The 20,278-nt window shown below is 45.7% G+C and overlaps 1 protein-coding gene across 5 annotated transcripts; it reads left to right on the top strand.

Annotated features, from left to right (window-relative positions):
• The first annotated feature begins 156 nt into the window (after positions 1-156).
• LOC306936473 (uncharacterized protein) lies at positions 157-18,944 on the top strand. 5 transcript variants are annotated; one of them, XM_079519980.1, is made up of 7 exons: positions 157-474; positions 4,060-4,236; positions 7,318-7,459; positions 10,516-11,102; positions 13,882-14,026; positions 16,748-17,277; positions 17,344-18,944. In XM_079519980.1, exons 1-7 carry the CDS (start codon positions 319-321, stop codon positions 18,112-18,114), a joined length of 2,508 nt encoding a protein of 835 aa, XP_079376106.1. In that variant the 5' UTR covers positions 157-318; the 3' UTR covers positions 18,115-18,944. The 5 variants fall into 5 exon arrangements, with proteins under 5 accessions (XP_079376106.1, XP_079376105.1, XP_079376104.1 ...); XM_079519979.1 differs by having other exon boundaries at positions 16,748-17,299; positions 17,348-18,944; XM_079519978.1 differs by having other exon boundaries at positions 16,748-18,944.
• The last annotated feature ends 1,334 nt before the right edge of the window (positions 18,945-20,278 follow it).

The raw sequence follows: 20,278 nt of genomic DNA, 5'->3' as shown, positions 1-20,278 counted from the left end.
TATTCAATGATTTGCGCCACAGTTTAACGATTAAAAAAAAATAGCAGACCTACAAGCTCGTAGCGCGCCACTCGGTGGCGCGCTATGAGCTTGTAGATCTGCTATTTTTCAATAGCTAACGTATAACATAATGCTTGAAACACCAACAGGGGTGACCGCCCAGAATGGGTAAAAAAAACCGATAAAAAGTTAAACATGGGTTAGGGGAGACTCTTCAATTAACCTAATTAGGCCTCAACTGGCAATAAAGGCCATCCTGAAGAGAGATGTGTTTGTATTTTCCAGCACACCGGGCTGTACCCCATCGTGTCAAAGGGAATGCGTCTCATCGCCCAAGGGAAGGACCCTCTGGAGGGCCAGAGGCACATGTGTGGCATGGGCAACATGTTCAACTACCACTCCACTGGCTACCCCGAGCTGGACGAGATCATGAGGACTCCCCAGCCACTCATCTTCATCATGGAACTGGTGCAGGTATAAGTTTTAACTGTCAGCCGTGTCCCACATGGAGATCTGTGTATGTGCCTGTGCCCACTGGCAGAGCCTGATTGGTTGAGCCTCAATTGGCTGAGGCAGAGGCTGCAAATTGCACAGGTGAAAGGAGTTGGCCTCATTAGGCCCACTGGCAGAGCCTGGCCCAGGTGAAAGGAGTTGGCCTCATTAGATCATGAGGACTCCCCAGCCACTCATCTTCATCATGGAACTGGTGCAGGTATAAGTTCCCTGAAGCAGACAGTGGTGGAAAAAGTACTCAATTGTTTTACTTAAGTAAAAGTACCAATATTGCAATTTAGTACTAACTACTTCGTTACAAGTAAAAGTACGGAATTGACAATGTACTTACTAAAAGTACAAAAGTATCGGCAGCAAAATGTACTTAAAGTACTAAAAGTAAAAGTACTCATTGTGCAGAATGTGCCATTTCACAAGTTCAAAATGTGTACAAAATCTATTGAAAATAGCAGATCTACAAGCTCACAATGCGTCGCATTGTGAGCTTGTAGATCGGCTATTTTCAAATGGCCGAAATGTATAGGGTTGAAGTGGTTAATGTATGTTTTCTAATCAAAATTTAAATCGCCAAAGTAACTAGTAACTAAAGTTTTCAAATAATTGTAGTGGAGTAAAAGTAAAAATTCTGGCTCCGAGATGTAGTGGAGTAGAAGTAAAAGTACTGGATATTGGAAATACTCAAGTAAAGTACAAATACCTCAAAATTGTACTTAAGTACAGTACTTAAGTAAAAGTACTTAGTTACTTTCCACCACTGGAAGCAGATGCTGCTCACTAAAGGAAGGTGAGAGAGCAGAGAGGCCTCCATCTTACTAAAGGAAGGTGAGAGAGCAGAGAGGCCTCCATCTTCTGCCATTCATCTTGTTTTTCATTTAAAAGGCAGTGTAAGTAATTTATTCAGGTATAGTGTTGAATATAGTAATCATTGCCATATACAGTAGTGTTTGTTCAGTAACGGGAGTCTCCCTGACTGTCTCTCCAGCCCTTCGGTGAACAGAAAATGCAATTTTATACTAATTTTATCTAATCAGGAGAGGGAACTCTCACAGGATTCAGGATAAACAAGTGAAATTGGAAGTGATGACACAAATAAATGAGCAGACAGAATTAGAACTGCAACTCTTAAATTGAATTGAAAAATTGGCAACCCACCTGAAAATGTATTTTTTTACTGTTAAAGATCTGGAGACACAGGGAGACCGCTGTTGCTGAACAAACACTCTATTGCAACTACTATCAGAATATGGTGCTTTAACCTAAAAACAAATATGTTTAGTTTTAACCAAAATATATCACTTCCCTACCTTTTAAACAAAAACAAAATACATCTAAAACATAAATGCAATACCATTATATGTAAAGTAACATGCAAGGTTTGATACGCATTGTCGATTTTATTTCTTTCTTTTTTCTTTTTCATGTTTGTTTGTACTGTGTTTGGCTTTTGCCATTGTTTTCATTGTTTGTTTGTGTGTTCAAAGAACTAATACAAATCTAAGTGATAAAAGGAGGAGACAGCACTGAGCACGTAGTTAATTTAGTTACTGAACCAACACTATATAGTATATAGCAATGATTACTATCACAAAATAGAGCTTTAAACTTTTAACAAAAAAAACAACAAACATTTAGTTTAAACCAAAAAATATCACTTACCTACCTTTAACCACTACTAGACCTGTACGTGCCCGTCGCAGTCGGCCACCGGCCTACTTGGGAACGATGCAACTTGTGAACCTAATGATATATGTTGTCATAGCACCCGTTTGAACTGTCAGCCGTGTCCCACATGGAGATCTGTGTATGTGCCTGTGCCCACTGGCAGAGCCTGATTGGTTGAGCCTCAATTGGCTGAAGCAGAGGCTGCAAATTGCACAGGTGAAAGGAGTTGGCCTCATTAGGCCCACTGGCAGAGCCTGGCCCAGGTGAAAGGAGTTGGCCTCATTAGGCCCACTGGCAGAGCCTGACCAGAGCCTTTTTGTGGTGGTTCTGGAGAACCGTGGGTCCGACCGACTCGATACCGGGAACTGCACTCCCTGTGGGGGTGTGGAACGCGTGTGTCGAATGTGAAGTCGGTGGGGCAAACGGTTCTCGAGTTACGTGCATTACAACCGTACACACACACACACACAGAGACGTGGCGCATGTATAGTAGGATCTGGATGTCTGCTCTGACTGAATACCAAATACATATCTTAAGTGAAAGAGACGGATGGAAATGAAGTCCAAGGTGGAGCACGCACTTCCAGCATATTCGAGTTGACAGTTGCTTGACAAAAATACGTACAATGCAACAAGACGAAAAGTCTTGCACAGTCAGTGCACACTAGTCCCAGGAGAATGCTTTGAGGACAAAGGACAACATTTCACCCCATGTTGATCCTCATCCGGTCTTATGAGGCCAAATACATATCTGAGTGAAAGAGACAGATAGATGCACACACAAAAATCTATAGATAAAGTCTGCACTCGCACAACCAATTACCCACTGAAAAGCCAGGCAATGCTTTTCCTAAAGGCAACTGAATGAAAACAACATCACAGACAAAAACCCTGTGCACTTTCAATTCTGAACGGATACATATTTACTGCAGGTGGCGACCCGCCAGGGGGTCGAGCAAACAGCAGCACGTACAGTTGGGTGCCACCGATATTGTCCCTTATCATTTGACCCATTTAGGCCTGACCTCAACATTTTAAAAAATCCTTCTAAATCCTCCAGTTTTCTGAAATAAATATTTTCACGATTTTTCAAAAATAGCAGACCTACAAGCTCGTAGCGCGCCACTCGGTGGCGCGCTATGAGCTTGTAGATCTGCTATTTTTCAATAGCTAAATTATAACATAATGTTTAAAACACCAAAAGGGGTTCCCGCCCAAAATGGGTTAACTGTCCTTTTGCGCAGATCACGCAAACCTCAGCAAAAAGAAAAGGACAATATCGATGGCCTCCAACTGTATGTACACATTTATAAGCAAGGCGTTTCTCTAATTCTCTAGTTCTGTTGCATGAATTGAAAGTACAAAGTCCTTTGTACCCATGGCTCATGACCCATGGCCAGGGCTTAAAGGAGCATTCAGTGATTTGGGTGATTTGGAAAACCACCCAGTCCACCCCGGTAACAAAATGTGCACATGCACGCTCTACAGTGGGGGGAAGTGCAACAGACCAACAGCACGTGGACCAAGGCCCGCCCCCACTCGATCATGATTGGAGGAAGGCCCCACATCCTGATTGGATGAAGATTTTGCCACCCGCCACCAAACCTGAAACTAGGGTTTTTTGACCCCAGGGGCTCACTGGGGACAGGGAGGAACTCCTTATATGGTCAGCACACTCTATAGTAGGGAGGATTATCCAGAAAAAAAGAAAAAATAAGTGATATTTGAATTAAGTCAAATCACTGAATATACCTTTAATGAGATCAGTGCAAATTTGCAAAAACAAATTTTCAGTCTTGGGATTGTTTTTGGCCCATGGCCCATCCTTGAGTTTATGGATTCGCATTCTTGCTCCAATTAACTCATAACCCCTGTCGCTCTCAGGTGGGAGACCCCATGTCCTATAAGCGCGAGTCGTGGATGATGGAAAAGGACGAGAAGCTTGAGGAGGTGCCCAGACTGCACATGCAGGGCAACGCTCTGGTCAAGCAGGGTCAGTTTGAAGAGGCTGCCAGCAGGTACAAGGAGGCAGTCCTGCTGCTGAAGACCGTTCAGTCCAGGGTGAGTAGATGACGGGCATGAGAGGTGGATGAAGGGAAAGGGAGGAACGTCTTTCCTTGGTGTTTCGCCCAGGTGGATGTGGTTGCGAACGCAGTGAGCATTTACTATGAGACCCAGCAGATCATGTCTGTGTGTCTGTCACGCTGTAACACCACCCGCCCACCACCAGAGGGCGCAGCTGTATCACACACAAAAACACACACACGCACGCACGCACGCACGCACGCACACACACACACAAAACTTAACTTAAAAAAAACTTAACTTAAAAAAAAACTTAACTTAAAAAAAAAACTTTAAAAGGAAAAACTTTAAAAGGAAAAACTTAAGAAAATACTTAACTTAAAAAAACGTAACTTAAAAAAAAATCTTAAAAAACACAAAAAAAAGAGAACTTAAAAAAAACCTTAAAAAATTACGTAATTTATTCTAATTGTTGTTTTTGCAATTTACGAGCTGCGTTCGCTTCCCGCGTTCGCGCGTCTTACTTGTTATATGCCTCAGTCTCCACCCTAGCCTTAAGCCTAACCGTAAGCTCACAAACTCTGCCTAAATCTAACCTAAATTGGGCGTGGGGCCCATCAAAGGCGAGACACCTAGAAAAGAGGTTCTTGCCAAAGTAAAAGACTTAAGATATTATTATCATACCTCAGACGTAAATGTCAAATTACATACACCACAATTTGACGTTTCAGGTTAATCATTGATTTATATTTGTTTTCAAGGGGAAAGATATTGAAATAGGATGAGGCAAAGTGAGGGATATAAGTATGATGATACAATTATAATAATAAAACGCACACACACACACACACACACACACACACACACACACACACACACACACACACACACACACACACACACACACACACGCTGCTGCTGCTGAGGGTGCAAGACCATTGTGATAACATGCAAAGCAGGCCCCAAGGACAACATTTAAACTATAAATATTCCAGTTATGTGTACTGTTCACAGGGTAGACAGAATCAGAATCAGAATCAGAATCAGTTTTATTGTCACATCACAGGTTTACAAGGTAAAGAAGTGGGTGAAATTCGTTTTTGTACATCGTTCCCATCGCAACGTTAATTTCCATAGAAAGAAGAGGGGGGGGGGAGAAGAAGAGGGGTGGGGGGCAAGTGGGAAGGAGATCAAAACAAGAGAGCAACAGAAGGCCAGACAAGTTATCTACATATTACAAAGTACCTGAGATAATAAAAATAAAAATAAACTAACTAAGGTGCCTGAGCATAGCAGCAATGTATGTATACTGTGCATGTTATACTTATACTGTTATACTTATACTGTGACCAGCAGTACATTACCGTGTGTATAAATGTTATGGTTATATCATGGTGAGGAAGGAGAGCAGTAAAGAACTCCTCTGCTACCGGAGTGCTCTGTTATCAGAGGCGTACCAATCTGATAACAGCTGTGTAATTGTTTTTATTATTTGTTTAGGATAGTGGTTCTCAAACTGGGGTCCAGGGACTCTCAGGGTTCCTCGAGAGGGGGTTCTAAATGGACCCTTACGGGTCTGTCGCTCTGAGAGTGTACGGATGGAACCAAATGGATCAGGAGTTATGGTGGTGCTTGAAATTAAATAGTTTGAGAAGCTCTGATCTCGGAATGAATACAAAGTCAATTAATCCATTTAGGCCTGACCTCGAAATTTAAAAAAAAAATATTCTAAATCCTCCAGTTTTCTGAAATAAATATTTTCAAGTTTTTTCAAAAATAGCAGATCTACAAGCTGTGCGCTATGAGCTTGTAGGTCTGCTATTTTTCAATAGCTAAATTATAACGCAATGTTTAAAACACCAAAAGGGGTTATATAATGTAATAATAATGTAAATAGTACAGTAAAGGTCCCTGCACATTGCTGCGTTTTTCGGATTTTTAGCTGCGTTTTTCCGGTCGGTTTTCCGAAAAACGTCAGTGTGCAACCACCTTAAGAGAATAAAAGCGTTGTGCAACATCAACTGAAGTATTCAAAAATATTACTGACAAAATGAAATAGGCCATCATGTGATAAATTCCGTGGTATCGTTAAGTCGCCGATTATTAGGTTAATATCTTCCCTTCTTCTCTGGAGTCCTGCCTCAAAGCAGACCAGAGGTAGAAAACTGTCGTTCCCTGATGTCATCGCTATAGGGACACATGCATCAGTAAAGCAGGAACTGGGGATGGCAATGAAGAACCGGGAAGTCTTAACCTGACTCCGCCAGATGGGGCAGCAGAGAGTACACTGGGTTCCCCCCTTAGAGTATATATGAATAGAGACGTCACCCGAGTTCTCCTTCCATCCACTTGCATTAAGTTGCTCAGAAGCGCATGAGGCGATTTCACTCCTCCTTCCGGTTAGGAACAGAGTGCATTCTGGGATTGATTGGGCCAAAGACATGAATGCGCTGCCATTGCACTGAAACCTGAAAGTCAACGGACCAGCGTGTTCATGTTCTTGGCCCAGCGCTGCAATACCAAATTCGGCCACTATGTCCATTGCGCCTCAGGGTTTCCTCCGGGTGCCATCTCTATTCATATATACTCTAAGATTCCCCCCTCCTGCTCCCATCTGGGAACTCTCAGGCAGACTTGATGCTCCGGCCACCAAACGGCCTGGCCAATCAGCGGCAGCTAGAGGCGGGATCAAGGCAGGACTGTGTATGCCTTGATCGTGTACTCTCTGCTGCCCCATCTGGCGGAGTCAGGTTAGGGAAGTCTGGCGTGGCATTGTGAAATCCATGATCTCGACCGCGGTCGAAAAAGGATGATGATGAAGTCGCCGATACTGATACCAGCATTTTTTAGGCAGTATCAGCAGGTGCTTTTCCGATACTGCTATCGGAACAGCTCTACTTTCCATCCTTCACAGCCCTCAGGCTGCTTCGGTCATCGTGTCCGTCCATTCTTATGTAATGAGGTGACTCAAATGAAAACTTTTTAAACATTTCTGTAAGGCAGATGCCAAGCGATGTGCAGCAGCAGCCTCTGATCTCTCATCACTCCTTCGTGTGCGTGTGTGTGCGTGTGCGTGTGCGTGTGCGTGTGTGTGTGTGTGTGCGTGTGCGTGTGTAGGAGATGCTAGGTGATATAGACTACATCAACTTAGGGCGTATGATCGTCCCGCTGGAGTTAAATTACTGCCAGTGCATGATGGAGCTGGAGGAGTATTACGATGTCATAGAGCACACCACCGAACTACTGGAGAAAAACAAAGGTATAAGTGGCCCTGGGGCCTCCTGTTTAGCTTTTAGCATGCATGCACAGCACACACACACACACACACACACACACACACACACACACACACACACACACACACACACACACACACACACACACACACACACACACACACACACACACACATGCAAACGCACATGTTTGCAATCCTCTGCGCGCGCACGCACATGCTCCCAGTAATTTCAAACGTGGCATTGAGTGAAGGTTTGTAGGTTACATGTTCTAGCATTGTCTTTATTGACGATATGGCTCACATTGAAATATGATGTTTATGACTAGTCTAGGGCAGGCCTGAGAATTGTGCTGCCCTGCCTGTATGGCTGCCCTAATCCTTAGAGAAGACCTCCCACACTGACACGGTATCTTGCTCAGTGCCTGCCCCGGTGAATTATGCCCTCCACTGAGGGCTGTCTGTATTTGATTCTATAGCTGTGCCTCCGTCTTGCTCTCCAGTTTTATACATGTTGGTGGGCGTGGGTGGGTGGTTGGTTGGTGTTCTGTCTTTCTGTGTGTGAGAAAAGAGTGTGTGAGGCACACTCCAAGCATCGGTGGTCCAGGGTGTGCAGTGGTCCCCGCCATACCCCCCCAGCCCTCTTAACCCATTTTGGGCGGGAACCCCTTTTGGTGTTAGCATTATGTTATGCTTTAGCTATTGAAAAATAGCAGATCTACAAGCTCATAGCGCGCGTGGCGCGCTACGAGCTTGTAGATCTGCTATTTTTGAAAAATCGAAGAACGACTGTAAAAATGTCTTCTACATACTGACAGTTTTCTGAAAAAGCTATGTTTCTATGTCAGTCGTTCTTCGATTTTTCAAAAATAGCAGACCTACAAGCTCGTAGCACGCCACTCGGTGGCGTGCTATGAGCTTGTAGATCTGCTATTTTTCAATAGCTAACATAATGCTAACATAATGCTAACACCAAAAGGGGTTCCCGCCCAAAATGGGTTTAATGATGCTTATGGAAATTATACTTCCCTCAACGCCCGTCTGACAGATCACTCGTTACCACCCTTCCTTCTTCAATTCGATCTCACTCCCTCTTTTCATGCGGGGTACATCACCGGTGTATAGGGTCCATTGGGCCACGCGGGCCGTTGGCCCAGTCAGTTTAGAGCCGGCCCAGTCTAACTTCAAAGAGAGAGAGAGGGGGTGGGGGGCGAAAAAACAAGAAAAACTAAAGATAGCCTATACTTTGGCAGCCCTTGTTCATGCAAACGTCTGTTTAGTAGCAAACCACAGCATGCCAAGCCGCCTTTGTTTTAACAGATTGTGTGCCCAAAGACGTCCACAGACGTCCTGGGAATTACCCGTATGTGGTGCCCAAGATTTTATTTTTTTTTTATAAAAAAAAACAATATGTCAAAAAAAATTAATGTAAAAATTGGGTCCCTATTTTGAAATTGTTGAAAGGGCACACATTGTGTTAAATGGTCCCCCAGCCCGTCGGCAAAACAGTTCACACCTATCGGCACGATGCTAATTTGCCCAGTCAGTCATTTGATCCACGCTACGTGCGCCTGCTTTACGTATACTGTACAGACTTCATCCTTCCACTCGCCCCCAATTTGTGTTCAGTCCTCCTCCTCATTTGCTCCCTTCCTCTCCCACCTCCATCCTAGCCCCTTTGTTCTGTTCATCCTCTGCTGTCATCGGCGACCTGACCTCCTGGTCTCTTATCAGTGTATGAATCAGCCACTCTGTTCCTTTACCCTTCCCTCCGACTCCCAGCCAATCCTTCCCTTTAGAAACATGGCCTGATGGCGTCTTTGCTGCATCGTCCCCGTTGACACCACCAGGGGCTATGAAGAAATCTCTTTGAACGTGGGCAGACTGAAGACTTAAGAATGTAGCGAAATTAAACGGAGGAAGAGAGAGAGAGAGAGAGAGGGAGAGAGAGACGGAAAGGGAGAGATCGATAGAGCCAGCGAGAGAGAACAGAGAGAGAGACATCAATTGAGATCATCTAACCAGCCAATTGAGCCCACTCCCCCTCTGGGATTTTAGGGATTACATTGTACCTGTGTGCGCACACGTGTGTGTGTGTGTGTGTGTGTGTGTGTGTGTGTGTGTGTGTGTGTGTGTGTGTGTGTGTGTGTGTGTGTGTGTGTGTGTGTGTGTGTGTGTGTGTGTGTGTGTGTGCGTGCGTGCGTGCGTGCGTGCGTGCGTGCGTGCGTGCGTGCGTGCGTGCGTGCGTGCGTGCGTGCGTGCGTGCGTGCGTGCGTGCGTGCGTGCGTGCGTGCGTGCGTGCGTGCGTGCGTGCGTGCGTGCGTGCGTGCGTGCGTGCGTGCGTGCGTGCGTGCGTGCGTGCGTGCGTGCGTGCGTGCGTGCGTGCGTGCGTGCGTGCGTGCGTGCGTGCGTGCGTGCGTGCGTGCGTGCGTGCGTGCGTGCGTGCGTGCGTGCGTGCGTGCGTGCGTGCGTGCGTGCGTGCGTGCGTGCGTGCGTGCGTGCGTGCGTGCGTGCGTGCGTGCGTGCGTGCGTGCGTGCACAATATCCATGTGAGGCCTTAGTGAGAGATAAGTCACTCACTCTCTCCCTCTCTCTCTCAGACATACAGTGTAATATTAGTGTCAAAAGCCCTCGGAGGTTTTCTCTGACATGTTCTGCGCTGATAAGAAAACACAGTAATTGGTGATGTATGGTGCACACAATGGCCCAGAATGATGTACGGTACTGTGTACAAATGGCCTTCTGGGTGACGGTACGTCTACAATCTAGATGTACTGTTTCCATCTAGATTCCAGATTGATTTGCCAGAAGGGACGTTATCTGAAGCTCGCTCAGATAACGGGGCTTCATTATTCAACGCGTCCATCTTAGACATTAAACCATTTTAGGCGGGAACCCCTTTTGGTGTCAGCATTATGTTATGCTTTAGCTATTGAAAAATAGCAGATCTACAAGCTCATAGCGCGCCACCGAGTGGCGCGCTACGAGCTTGTAGATCCACTGACATCAGGATGTAGAAGACATTTTTAGAATCTGGTCTCAGGTCAAAATGGGTTAATGATCTCTCTCTCTCGTCTCAGACTGCGTGAAGGCGTACTACAAGAGGGCAAAGGCCTACGCGGCGGTGTGGAGCGAAAGGGAGGCCAGGAGGGACTACCACATGGTGGCCAGCCTGGACGCCACGCTGTCGGGCCTCGTCCGCCGGGAGCTGCAGGTCCTGAGCGACCGCATGAAAGAGAAGTACTGGGAGGAGAAAGAAGCCTACTGGAACAAACTGGAAGGAAAAAAGACTGAGGAGGAGGACGAGGAGGAGGAGGAGGAGGCGGCGACGAAAGATGAGAACAGAGAGAAGAAGCAAAGCGACACCACCAAAGGCGAATCTGAGCTCTCAGCCGACAAAGGAGGAAACGATCAGGAAGAGGCAGCGGAGGTCAAAGCGAGCGAGACGGCGGCTAACGGCGCGGAGGCCGACCGCGCCGACACCCAGCCCCAGACTGAGAAGACGAGTGAGACGGTTGAGACGGAGGGGAAGGACTGGCAGCAGATGTTACGGCTGGTCATGTTCCTGCAGGACGAGGGCACGTTCCTCATGAAGGAGCAGCGCTACGAGGAGGCGTCCGCCAAGTTCAAGGAGGCCATGGAGTATGTGGACTTCCTTCAGTACAAGGTCAGCGTCACTCACAGCCCCTTGAAGCAGTACTGTACTCTACACTATCGTTCTGTTTGAGCATTAACTAGACCTGACGTCGAAATTTAAAAAAAAATCTTCTAAATCCTCCATTTTTCTGAAATAATTTTTTACGGTTTTTCAAAAATAGCAGACCTACAAGCTCGTAGCGCGCCACTCGGTGGCGCGCTATGAGCTTGTAGATCTGCTATTTTTCAATAGCTAAATTACAACATAATGTTTAAAACACCAAAAGGGATTCCCGCCCGAAATTTTTAAAAAAAAGTCTTCTAAATCATGATGTTTTCTGAAATACCTCATGTTTCTGTATCAGTGGTGCTCAATATTTCATGTCAAGGAACCCAAAAATGATATGTAATTGGCTACCGAGCCCCATCTGAAAATACATTGTTCCCGGGAACCCCTCAGAAGCAAAGATTTGAAAACGTTCGCTGTGAAAGATATTCAAAGATTTGCACTACATTTTCATGATTTTTGCGTCAACGCGACACATTGTGAGCTTGTAGATCTGCTATTTTCGAAAGATTTTGTACACAGTTTGAACTCGTGAAATGGGACATTCTGCAATATGAATACTTTTACTTTCAGTACTTTAAGTACATTTTGATGCCGATACTTTTGTACTTTTACTCAAGTACATTTTTAATTCCATACTTTTACTTCTATCGAAGTAGTTCTAAATTGCAGTATTGGTACTTTTACTTAAGTAAAACAATTGAGTACTTTTTCCCACCACTGCCTCTTTTGGTGGCCTTTGTATTGGGGTTGATTAGGATTGATCCAGAAACTGATCCAGACACAAATGTCGTGAAATGACACCTGTTCACGAATCCATTCCACATGATTGATTACCCATGTATAGTAGCATCGTCTTACATAACCGTCATGATGCAGTTTTAGAAAGCTACAATCATCCATCCCCCATTATTGCTTTATTTATTTTTTTAAAGTGAAGAGTGCAGCTTTGGCATTGTAGGTATGCCGTCAAAACTGGTGAGGAGAGAGAGAGAGAGAGAGAGAGAGAGAGAGAGAGAGAGAGAGCGAGAGAGAGAGAGAGAGAGAGAGAGCGAGAGCTAAAAATAAGCCACCCTGGGAGATTTCACTGTGACAGTGCTCGCCCAAGCATCTCTCTCTCTCTATCTCTAGCTGTGTCTTTATACACTCCGCTCCTCGCCTCCCCCCCCCCCTCGGCTGCCTCGCACCTTTACTTAAACATGCACAAACCCATTCTCGCTCCCCGGCTCTCTCCATCAACCGTCTTCCATCATAACTTCTTCTGTGTACTGCATTGGTCGCCTTCTACGCCGTTCATCCACCTCTATCCCCCTCCTCCTCCTCCAATATCTCGCTCATCTCGCCATGACTCCCCATAAAGATATGACTCCCCAAGTCATCCATACACAGAGCTGGCTGAATAGAGTGTTGCGGCCCACCACCCTTTCATGACGACGCCAGGCCCAGGAAATAATTCCCCATGCATTTTTCCCATAGACATTTCAAAAACTATTTATTTGAAGATCTGTAAACAAAGCCACGGACAAAGCCAACTCGAATCGTGACAAATCATGACGACAAACGCAATATTTTGGGCCGAACAAATAATTACAGAGAAGAAAAACAACAAAAACAAGTGTTGTAACCATGCCCTTTTTTTCTGTGTGTTTGTTGTCACGATCCGAGTTGGATTTGTTCGAGGCTTGCAGATCTTTAAATAAATACTTTTTGCAAGAAAAAGTAATACGTAATTGTATACATCACTGCTGTTTCCCTCTCCTGTAATGCCTGTCCTAACCCGGGGTTCTTGAAAAAAAAAATTAAATACAAAATTGGGGAATTATTTCCTGGGCCTGTCGTCGTCATGAAAGGGGGCGGGACTGCGACGCTCTATAGCAGCTGGAACTAATTATAACCATCAATTCGTTGAGTTGTAGCTGATTCCGTTTAGAGTGCAGTGCATGTTTTGTTTTTGCTATTTTAGTTGTCTTGTACATTGGAAATTGTACAAATATATATATTTATTTTTCATATTGTTTTTCATTGTTCCCTCTGCTACTCCACAAACACGTGGTAAGACTCAGTTTTAGGCTCAGACTCAGTTCATTTGCATTCTACAATAAACCAATAATCAGTCAATCAACAGTGGTTGAAAGTAACTAAGTACTTGTACTTAAGTACTGTACTTCAGTACAATTTTGAGGTATTTGTACTTTACTTGAGTATTTCCAATTTCTAGTATTTGTACTTCTACTCCACTACATCTCAGAGCCACGATGTGTACTTTTACTCCTCTACAATTATTTGAAAACTTCAGTTGCTAGTTACTTTGGAGATTTTAATTTTGATTAGAAAACATACAGTAACCACTTCAACCTTATACATTTCGGCCATTTGAAAATAGCAAATATGCAATGCGTCGCGTTGGGACATTCTGCAATAGGAGTACTTTTACTTGTAGTACTTTAAGTACATTTTGATGCAGATACTTTTACTCAAGTACATTTTCAATTCCGTACTTTTACTTGTAACGATAGTAGTTCTAAATTGCAGTATTGGTACTTTTACTTAAGTAAAACAATTGAGTACTTTTTCCACCACTGTCAATCAATCCCTTTCGTGATGGGTCATCCCCTTCCCCGGGCTGTGTGTGTGTGTGCATTCCAGGAGGTGGAGCACCAGGGTGAGGACTGGGTGTCCCTGGAGAAGGTGCGTCTTCCCGTGACTCTGAACCTCAGCCAGTGTGTGTGTGTGTGCATTCCAGGAGGTGGAGCACCAGGGTGAGGACTGGGTGTCCCTGGAGAAGGTGCGTCTTCCCGTGACTCTGAACCTCAGCCAGTGCATGTTGGAGCTGCATGAGTACCAGACAGTAGTGGAGCTCAACGACAAGCTGCTCAAGGCCCATAAAGGTAAGTTGACCCATTTAGGCCTGACCTGGAAATTTAAAAAAATGTATTCTAAATCCTCCAGTTTTCTGAAATAAATATTTTCACGATTTTTCAAAAATAGCAGACCTACAAGCTCATAGCGCGCCACTCGGTGGCGCGCTATGAGCTTGTAGATCTGCTATTTTTCAATAGCTAAACTATAACATAATGTTTAAAACACCAAAAGGGGTTCCCGCCCAAATGGGTTAACCCATTTAGACCATGGGAACAATTCTACAAAATGTCTTCTAAATCCTGACAGTTTTCAGAAAAACCCTATGTTTCTGTGTCAGTCATTCTCAAACATTTTCATGTCAAGGACCCCCAAGATTATATGTAATTGGCCGCCGACCCCCCCATCTGAAAATATGTAGTTCCAGGGACCTCCCCCCCGAAGCAAAGATTTTAGTTAAAAACGTTGGCTCTGAAAGAATATATATTCAAAGATTTGCGCCACATTTTCACGATTTTTCAAAAATAGCAGACCTACAAGCTCGCTATGAGCTTGTAGGTCTGCTATTTTTCAATAGCTAAAGTAATGCTTGAAACACCAACAGGGGTTCCCGCCCAAAACGGGTTAACACAGAGCCCGCCAGAAACATAGTAAGCGTAGAAATAATTTAGTCTGGCAGCGCGCCATGAACCGCCAGAACCTGGCCAATCAGCGGCAGCTAGAGGCGGGATCAAGGCAGCACTGTGTATGCCCTGATCCCGCCTCTAGCTGCTGCTGATTGGCCAGGCCGTTTTGTGGCCGGAGCATCTAGTCTGCCTGAGAGTTCCCAGATGGGAGCAGGAGGGGGGAACCCAGTGTACTCTCTGCTGCCCCATCTGGCGGAGTCAGGTTAACGTTTTCTAGGATTTATATTCTTTAATCCATGTTTTGATCCGATCGTATCGTTAGCTGCCGCTCGTTAGCGTAACAGTCAAAGTGGGACAGTGACCCACTTTGGCAATGCGCGATCAATAGATCCTGGCGGCCATTGTGTGGAGTTATTGATCTAGGAAATGGTATGCGCTGTGAACCGTTTTCTTTTGCGTTTCGCCTGATATACTGTCACTTGTTCAACACAAAAACGGTGTTGAAACTTGTCCGTGTTCATGCTGCAAACAAAGAAAACAAAGAAATATTGACAGCCGCATTGTCAGACTTGCCTCTGACCTTCCCCTGGTACCCATGGACATGTTATTTTGGTGGGGGGTGTTTTTATTTTCACAGCTGAATTATTTATTGTCAAGGCTGAAGTGAATTGGACATACTTTGGCAGTCCTTCACCCCCAATTGACCTTATCCTCTCGCTCATATGCCTCGTGTTTGTTTCCAGTTGACTTCTGTTAGTCTATTATTTAGACCTGCTGGCGGCGCTGCGACTATAAGGATGACACTGTCAGTTTATCACGGTATGACCGGTGAAGCCCATAGCATGGACTATATTCACACAGCGGCCACTGGCGCTCTCACGTCACATTTGCCGGTTGGGATGTTTGCCACCTCAACGGGGGCCGGGGTGGCATTTCATTAAAGGGACACTTCACCCTTTTTGCCAAAAAATATATGTTAATGATGTTTAGAAGACTAGACCTGTACGCGCCCGTCGCAGTCGGCCACCGGCCTACTTGGGAATGATGCAACTTGGGAAACTAATGATATACGTTTTAACTGTCAGCCGGTGTCCCACATATACAGTATGTGCCTGTGTGTGAAGACTGCAAACTGAAAAGTGTACTTCAATTCGGCCCACTGGCAGATCCTGATTGGTTGAGCCTCAATTGGCTGAGGCAGAGGCTGGAAATTGCACAGGTGAAAGGAGTTGGCCTCATTAGGCCCACTGGCAGAGCCTGGCCCAGGTGAAAGGAGTTTGCCTCATTAGGCCCACTGGCAGAGCCTGACCAGAGCCTTTTTGTGGTGGTTCTAGAGAACCGTGGGTCCGACCGACTCGATACCTGGCACTGCACTCCCTGTGGGGGTGTGGAACGCGTGTGTCGAATGTGAAGTTCAAACGGTTCTCGAGTTACGTGCATTACAACCGTACACACATGCACACACACACACACACATGCAGAGACGTGGTGCATTTATAGTAGGATTTAGAACACTTTCCTGGGATCTTTGTGTGTAAAATATGTGGTTTTAGATATTTTTGATTTTTAGCAGTGAGCCCAGTGTCTCTGATGTCATGGACACTGGGCTCACTTCCTTTCTGGACTACAATTCCCATAATGCTTTGGTGCACTGCTCCTCCTTGTGGATAGGGGAGGGGCTGTCTTACTGAGACAACATGTAGTCCAGGAAGTAAGTGAGCCCAGCGTGTCCATGACATCACAGAGACACTGGGCTCACTGAAATCTAAAATATCTAAAACCACATATTACACACATAAAGACCCCCAGGAAAGTGTTCTAAAATCTTCTAAACGTCATTAAGATATATTTTTTTGCCTTTAAACATGATCATCAGGTATTATTATATTATATAGGAGGAAGATTTCTTTCAAAAAAGTGTACAGTATTTGTTAAAATGTCGTTTTTATGTGGGCACCCCCACCAGTTCATTAAGTAAATATATGAAATATTGAGCACCATTGATATAGAAACATAGGTATTTCAGAAAACTGTCAGGACTTAGAAGAAAAGTTTTAAATGTTGACGTCAGTTCTAAATGTTAACATCTGCATCTTCCCGGCCTCTTCTATTCCAACTCCACAGGTAACTTCAAGGCGGTGTATCAGCGGGCACGAGCGCATTCGGCCTTGTGCAACGAAGACGAAGCTCGGCGGGACTTCCAGAAGGCAGAGCATTTGGACCCCAAGTTCAAAGCCGTCTGCCGCCAGGAGCTGAAGAGGCTGGGGGAGCACATCCGCTCCATGCACAGCCGAGAGAAGAAGACTTACTCCGATGTAACCCAGGAGAGGTGGGGACCCGGCGGTCTCAAGAGCAAGGCGTCCGCTGTAAAGGCAAAGAAGACTGTTCAGTTCACACAGAGAGCCGGGGACGCCGCCACAAAGCTGCCAGCCCCTGCTGAGAGAGAAGGGACCTTTGATGCAGGCAGAGGGGAGGGGAGTAAGACCGAGGAGGAGTGTGAGAGTGGACAGAAAGTAGAGAGTGGACAGAAAGTAGAGAGTGGACAGAAAGTACAGAGTGGACAGAAAGCAGAGAGTGGACAGAAAGTAGAGAGTGGACAGAAAGAGAGTGGACAGAAAGTAGAGAGTGGACAGAAAGCAGAGAGTGGACAGAAAGTAGAGAGTGGACAGAAAGAGAGTGGACAGAAAGTAGAGAGTGGACAGAAAGTAGAGAGTGGACAGAAAGAGAGTGGACAGAAAGTAGAGAGAGGAGAGAATGTAGAGAGTGGACAGAAAGTAGAGAGTGGACAGAAAGTAGAGAGTGGACAGAAAGCAGAGAGTGGACAGAAAGCAGAGAGTGGACAGAAAGCAGAGAGTGGACAGAAAGCAGAGAGTGGACAGAAAGTAGAGAGTGGACAGAAAGTAGAGAGTGGACAGAAAGTAGAGAGTGGACAGAAAGCAGAGAGTGGACAGAAAGCAGAGAGTGGACAGACAGTAGAGAGTGGACAGAAAGCAGAGAGTGTCGTGTTCCTGGGTGACAGGCAGGCCATGCCAGATGAAGATAGCGGTCCAGCACCGGCCAGCGCGGGCAAAGATAAAGCAGACAACACCAGATCAGGGTCCTGTAAGGGCACAAAGAAGATCAAATGCCAATCGACTCCTGCACAGGGCCGGAGCCAGGAGAGAACGGGGAGGAACAAATCCACCAATGGCGGTCAGTCAGGGAACGGCGGCACCGATTCAGAATCGGCCAATAGGTGCCAATTATTTGCTGCCGGCCCAAAGGCCGCAGGGGAGGCCGAGGACGGAGAGAGATCAGCGAAGCAGGGAGACAGACCCAGCACTGAGCAGGGAGAGCCGGGCCACGCGGGGCACGGAGGTGGCGACGCAGAAGTGAAGGGCAGCGATAAAGGCGCAGCAGCCCGGGTGGCCAAGCCTCTGTTCACGACGGGAAATATCGATTCTGCCGCCGCGAGCAAGAAGACCAAACGTAAATCCAAGAAGAAAAAATAATATGACAACTTGTTTGTTTTGTTTTTTTTATGTTTTATTAATAAATCCACAGAGGGATCTCTCTGGAGGAACATAAAAAGCACAGGCAGACATTGGATATGCCAAATACAAAGTTTTTTATTTCTGTACACAAAGTAGAATAGAATAGAAAGCAGCCAGTAACCCACTTATTTCTGGAAAAAAAACCTTTCATCAGAAAATAATCATTTTCATACAGGATTAAAAACTCCGTAGATAAAGACAGAAAAGGTGTCCTGCGTGTGAAAATGTTTTAGCAAAAAAAAAAACACGAAATCATTAGAGATGAGCAACAAACGCATAGTTGATTAATGAGGTATATTAAATAGTGATTAAAAAAAGTGACACCTCATTGCCACAGCAAATGAGCATTCTGCAGTGAAGTGTATATGTGTGTGTGTGTGTGTGTGTGTGTGACTGTGTGTGTGTGTGCGTGCGTGCGTGCGCTGAATGTAATGCACGTGCGTTCATGCATGTGTGAATGTAGGTTAGCGTTAGAACAGGCTCGTCTAAACCAAGTCAGAGGGTAAGTGACTCATTGCTCTGCCCATGACGACGACAAACAAGCGCACACACGTTCTCGTTTGTGTGTCCCTGGCACATGATACAGTACAGAGAGGCCTGTGAGACACACACACACACGCACACACACACACGCACGCACACACGCGTGCTGTATGGGGTGCAGCAAATAGAGATCCCCATAGAGATGTCTCCTCTGCACTGCTGGCTGCTGGGGCTGCTCTCCAGACAGATTCTCTACAATCACAGCTCCAGTCACACTACAGAGAGCAGCGTACGTTTGTATTTCTCTCTCTCTCTCTCTGTGCGTGTGTGTGTGTGTGTGTGTGTGTGTGTGTGTGTGTGTGTGTGTGTGTGTGTGTGTGTGTGTGTGTGTGTGTGTGTGTGTGTGTGTGTGTGTGTGTGTGTGTGTGTGTGTGTGTGTGTGTGTGTGTGTGTGTGTGTGTGTGTGGGGTGGAGGGGAACTGGGAGGCAGTGGGAAATACAGGGAGCCAGCTGATAGCGACCTACCCTACCCCCCCCCCCCCCCCCCACACACACACACACTTTATAACTAGGTACAGTACATCATGTCGATGATCCCGTGAGCAGTGATGAGAGGTGTGGACAGAGAAGACCTTTGGTTTTGGATGTCTGCCCGAGGCAGGGGGGGGGCACCTGGTACGATCACGCTCTCTGCAACCTCTCTCTGCTATTTTAATCATATCCGCCTCTCCTCTGGACCCCAATCTGAAAATGGCCTAAAAATAACCCATTTTGACCTGAGATCAGATTCTAAAAATGTCTTCTACATCCTGACAGTTTTCTGAAAAAGCTACGTTTCTATGTCGGTCGTTCTTCGATTTTTCAAAAATAGCAGACCTACAAGCTCGTAGCGCGCCACTCGGTGGCGCGCTATGAGCTTGTAGATCTGCTATTTTTCAATAGCTAAAGCATAACATAATGCTAACACCAAAAGGGGTTCCCGCCCAGAATGGGATAAGTAAAGACGAGTGTCAACGTGCGAACCCCCTACGGGGAGCGTTTTCTCATCTTTTTTTCCATGCCATCTGTCGGTCTTGCATCACGCCCGCACACCCACGGCGCACCGAGGAAGCAGCGAGCGTGTGGAGGAACCGCAGGTGCCAATCAAGGCGGGGCTGATAACTAATTGTGTGGCGCGTATGAGTGACAATAAAGAGACGTTTCTATGGGTAAATCATGTTTCTTTGTTTGTAAACCGAACCGAGTTCCGAAACTGCTTCTCTTTGTTCTAACCCATTTTGACCTGAGATCAGGTTCTAAAAATGTCTTCTACATCCTGACAGTTTTCTGAAAAAGCTATGTTTCTATGTCAGTCGTTCTTCGATTTTTCAAAAAACAGCAGACCTACAAGCTCGTAGCGCGCCACTCGGTGGCGCGCTACGAGCTTGTAGATGTATTTTTCAATAGCTAAAGCATAACATAATGCTAACACCAAAAGGGGTTCCCGCCCAAAATGGGCTAACTTCTGAGATCTCAAGTGGGCGTCAGTCAACAGATGTTCGCAATCGTGGATAATGAGCATCTTTGCCTGCTAAGCAGCCGCACGCTTATATTTATATCACGTTCACACCTAGTGATAGGTGTGAACGTGGGGTCGTAC

The sequence above is a fragment of the Electrona antarctica genome (genome assembly GCF_951216825.1).
Source record: "Electrona antarctica genome assembly, chromosome: 1".
Classification (NCBI taxonomy): Eukaryota; Metazoa; Chordata; class Actinopteri; order Myctophiformes; family Myctophidae; genus Electrona; species Electrona antarctica.
Note: the sequence above shows the minus strand (reverse complement) of the source record. Positions and strands in the feature narration are given on the sequence as shown.

Bases quoted from the DNA above. Each gene is read 5' to 3' on its own strand.
- LOC306936473 (XM_079519978.1), top strand. From the start codon at position 319: ATGCGTCTCATCGCCCAAGGGAAGGACCCTCTGGAGGGCCAGAGGCAC. The intron at 7,460-10,515 runs GTATAAGTGGCC...CTCTCGTCTCAG, and splicing joins ACTACTGGAGAAAAACAAAG to ACTGCGTGAAGGCGTACTAC. The intron at 11,103-13,881 runs GTCAGCGTCACT...TGTGCATTCCAG, and splicing joins TGGACTTCCTTCAGTACAAG to GAGGTGGAGCACCAGGGTGA.